A 1,862-nucleotide genomic window follows, 5' to 3' on the forward strand; every position below is an offset into this window, starting at 1 on the left:
TTAATTTTCACAGTTCGCTGAAAAAAATTAATATCTTGTTTGCTGCGACAATAATAAGAACGAGAATTAAAGTAACATTATTAATTCCGTGTTAACGGAGTCTTTCAAAAAATTAGAGCAAATTACATTACTTCAGAGAATACGTTTGTTTGACAACTAACCAACGTGTCGTAATGTGACATCATTGCGACGTTTTATTTCTCCCATTCAGTACATGAATTAATAAATAATTAAATCTTATATAAGTGAATCTTATTCAACTTATCGTTTTAACATCGTCTATTTTAACATACGCATGTAAATTGAGTTATAACAAATGACTGTAAAAAAAGAATTTTTGATAAATTTTATCATCGAACACGAATAATAAATAGAAGATGTTAATTTTGATTGATGTATAAATTTTTTATAAAGGAAAGAAAGAAAAGAAAGAAATTCTGCGTTTCTGATATCTAATATAGTTGAAGTTAGGTGCAAGCGCAGTCTTAAACGTAACACATTTAATTGCTCATTAGGTCATCAACTGATGTCAATTTCGACCTATCTAACAATCGCACATAAACAAATATGTGTGAATTAGCAATTTTCGATTGCCAGACAATTAAAGTAGAATTTATGATAAACTAATCTCTCTTAAATTTAATAAATTTAATAAATTCCATAAAAATTTTTTAAAAAATTGATAGATGAAAGAATATCGATAATAAAATTTGAGCCTCAGAAAAATTTTAATTTTGAAATATCTGAGCAATTCGGAAGAATATATTTCTCAAGAAATATATTCTTATATTAAGATAATTCATCGGAAATATATTTTTTTTTGTACAAGGCATAGAGGATTACAATGTCTTTTTAAAGGCAGCAGGGGTTTTTCTGAATGAAACCTGATTACGATCAGACATTTCCAACTAGAAAGATTGTACGAGAAGCATATGTAATAAACGTGTTCAGGGTCGGAATAGAACAGAAGTGAAACGAAGATCAGAAGAGGACTCTTCTCTTCCCACTTCTCACTGTATACACGTATGTTTCTTATTGTTAATTTAAGTAAATCAAACGAATAGATTTAGTATATATATATATATGTAAAATGATATAAGAAAACTTTCTTTAATCTACATGTATTTTTTTAAATTATGATTTTGAATTTTAATTATTTCTAAATTTTTTTTTGATTTCTTATTAAATTCGTTTAAATACTTTGTTGTTTTCAGATTTTCTCGGTTTTTTCTACGGTAATCCGAACCTGGATTCCAACTCGTCGTGTATGTCATAACGTTTTCCGCACAAACATGACAGACCAGTAGTGGGGAAGAGTGGGGCCAGTTAAAGCCATTCTCCTTTAGTGTCTCTACATAATCGCGCAGACTTCAGTTCTGCCTCTTCTCGATCGTCGCCCAGACGTCTTAATTTTAGTCTTACTAATTAATCGATACGTCACTGATTTTCCATTTCGCTGGACTTTTTGAAAATATCAAACAATGTCGTTCCTCACGGTGAGTAGACAGTTTTTCTGTTTGGAATATTTATTATTCATGTTGCTCATCGGAAATTGATTTTCAAAAATCGTATAATCATACATTGCCATACTTGTTGGTTTAGGTAAACTTTTATAGGCAACGAAGATGAATGTCGTGTGATGTGATTTTATTAACAAAAAAGAGGTTTGAATGTAAAAGCGAACGAAAAATAACGAACAGAATCTTAGAGTATTAAACTTACTAACATATACATTTATCAATAAGGGGTACATACTAACAGTATTCTATCTTGAAATGACCCTTGATTGCCTGCCTTGTCGGAAGTTCAACCGCGATAAGTCTTATCGTAAGACTTGTGACATTTTCTCCTCTCTCTCTCTC

The 1,862-nt window shown here is 30.2% G+C and overlaps 1 protein-coding gene across 1 annotated transcript in view; it reads left to right on the forward strand.

Annotated features, from left to right (window-relative positions):
- Positions 1–1,481: 1,481 nt before the first annotated feature.
- The window catches only part of LOC105621897 (serpin B3-like), a 7,415-nt gene continuing 7,034 nt past the window's right edge, over positions 1,482–1,862 (forward strand). Inside the window, exon 1 of the mRNA XM_012203334.1 lies at positions 1,482–1,496. Coding sequence (XP_012058724.1) covers positions 1,482–1,496 — 15 coding nt within the window. The remainder of the gene's footprint in view (positions 1,497–1,862) is intronic.

This window comes from Atta cephalotes (assembly GCF_000143395.1).
Source record: "Atta cephalotes unplaced genomic scaffold scaffold00038, whole genome shotgun sequence".
Classification (NCBI taxonomy): Eukaryota; Metazoa; Arthropoda; class Insecta; order Hymenoptera; family Formicidae; genus Atta; species Atta cephalotes.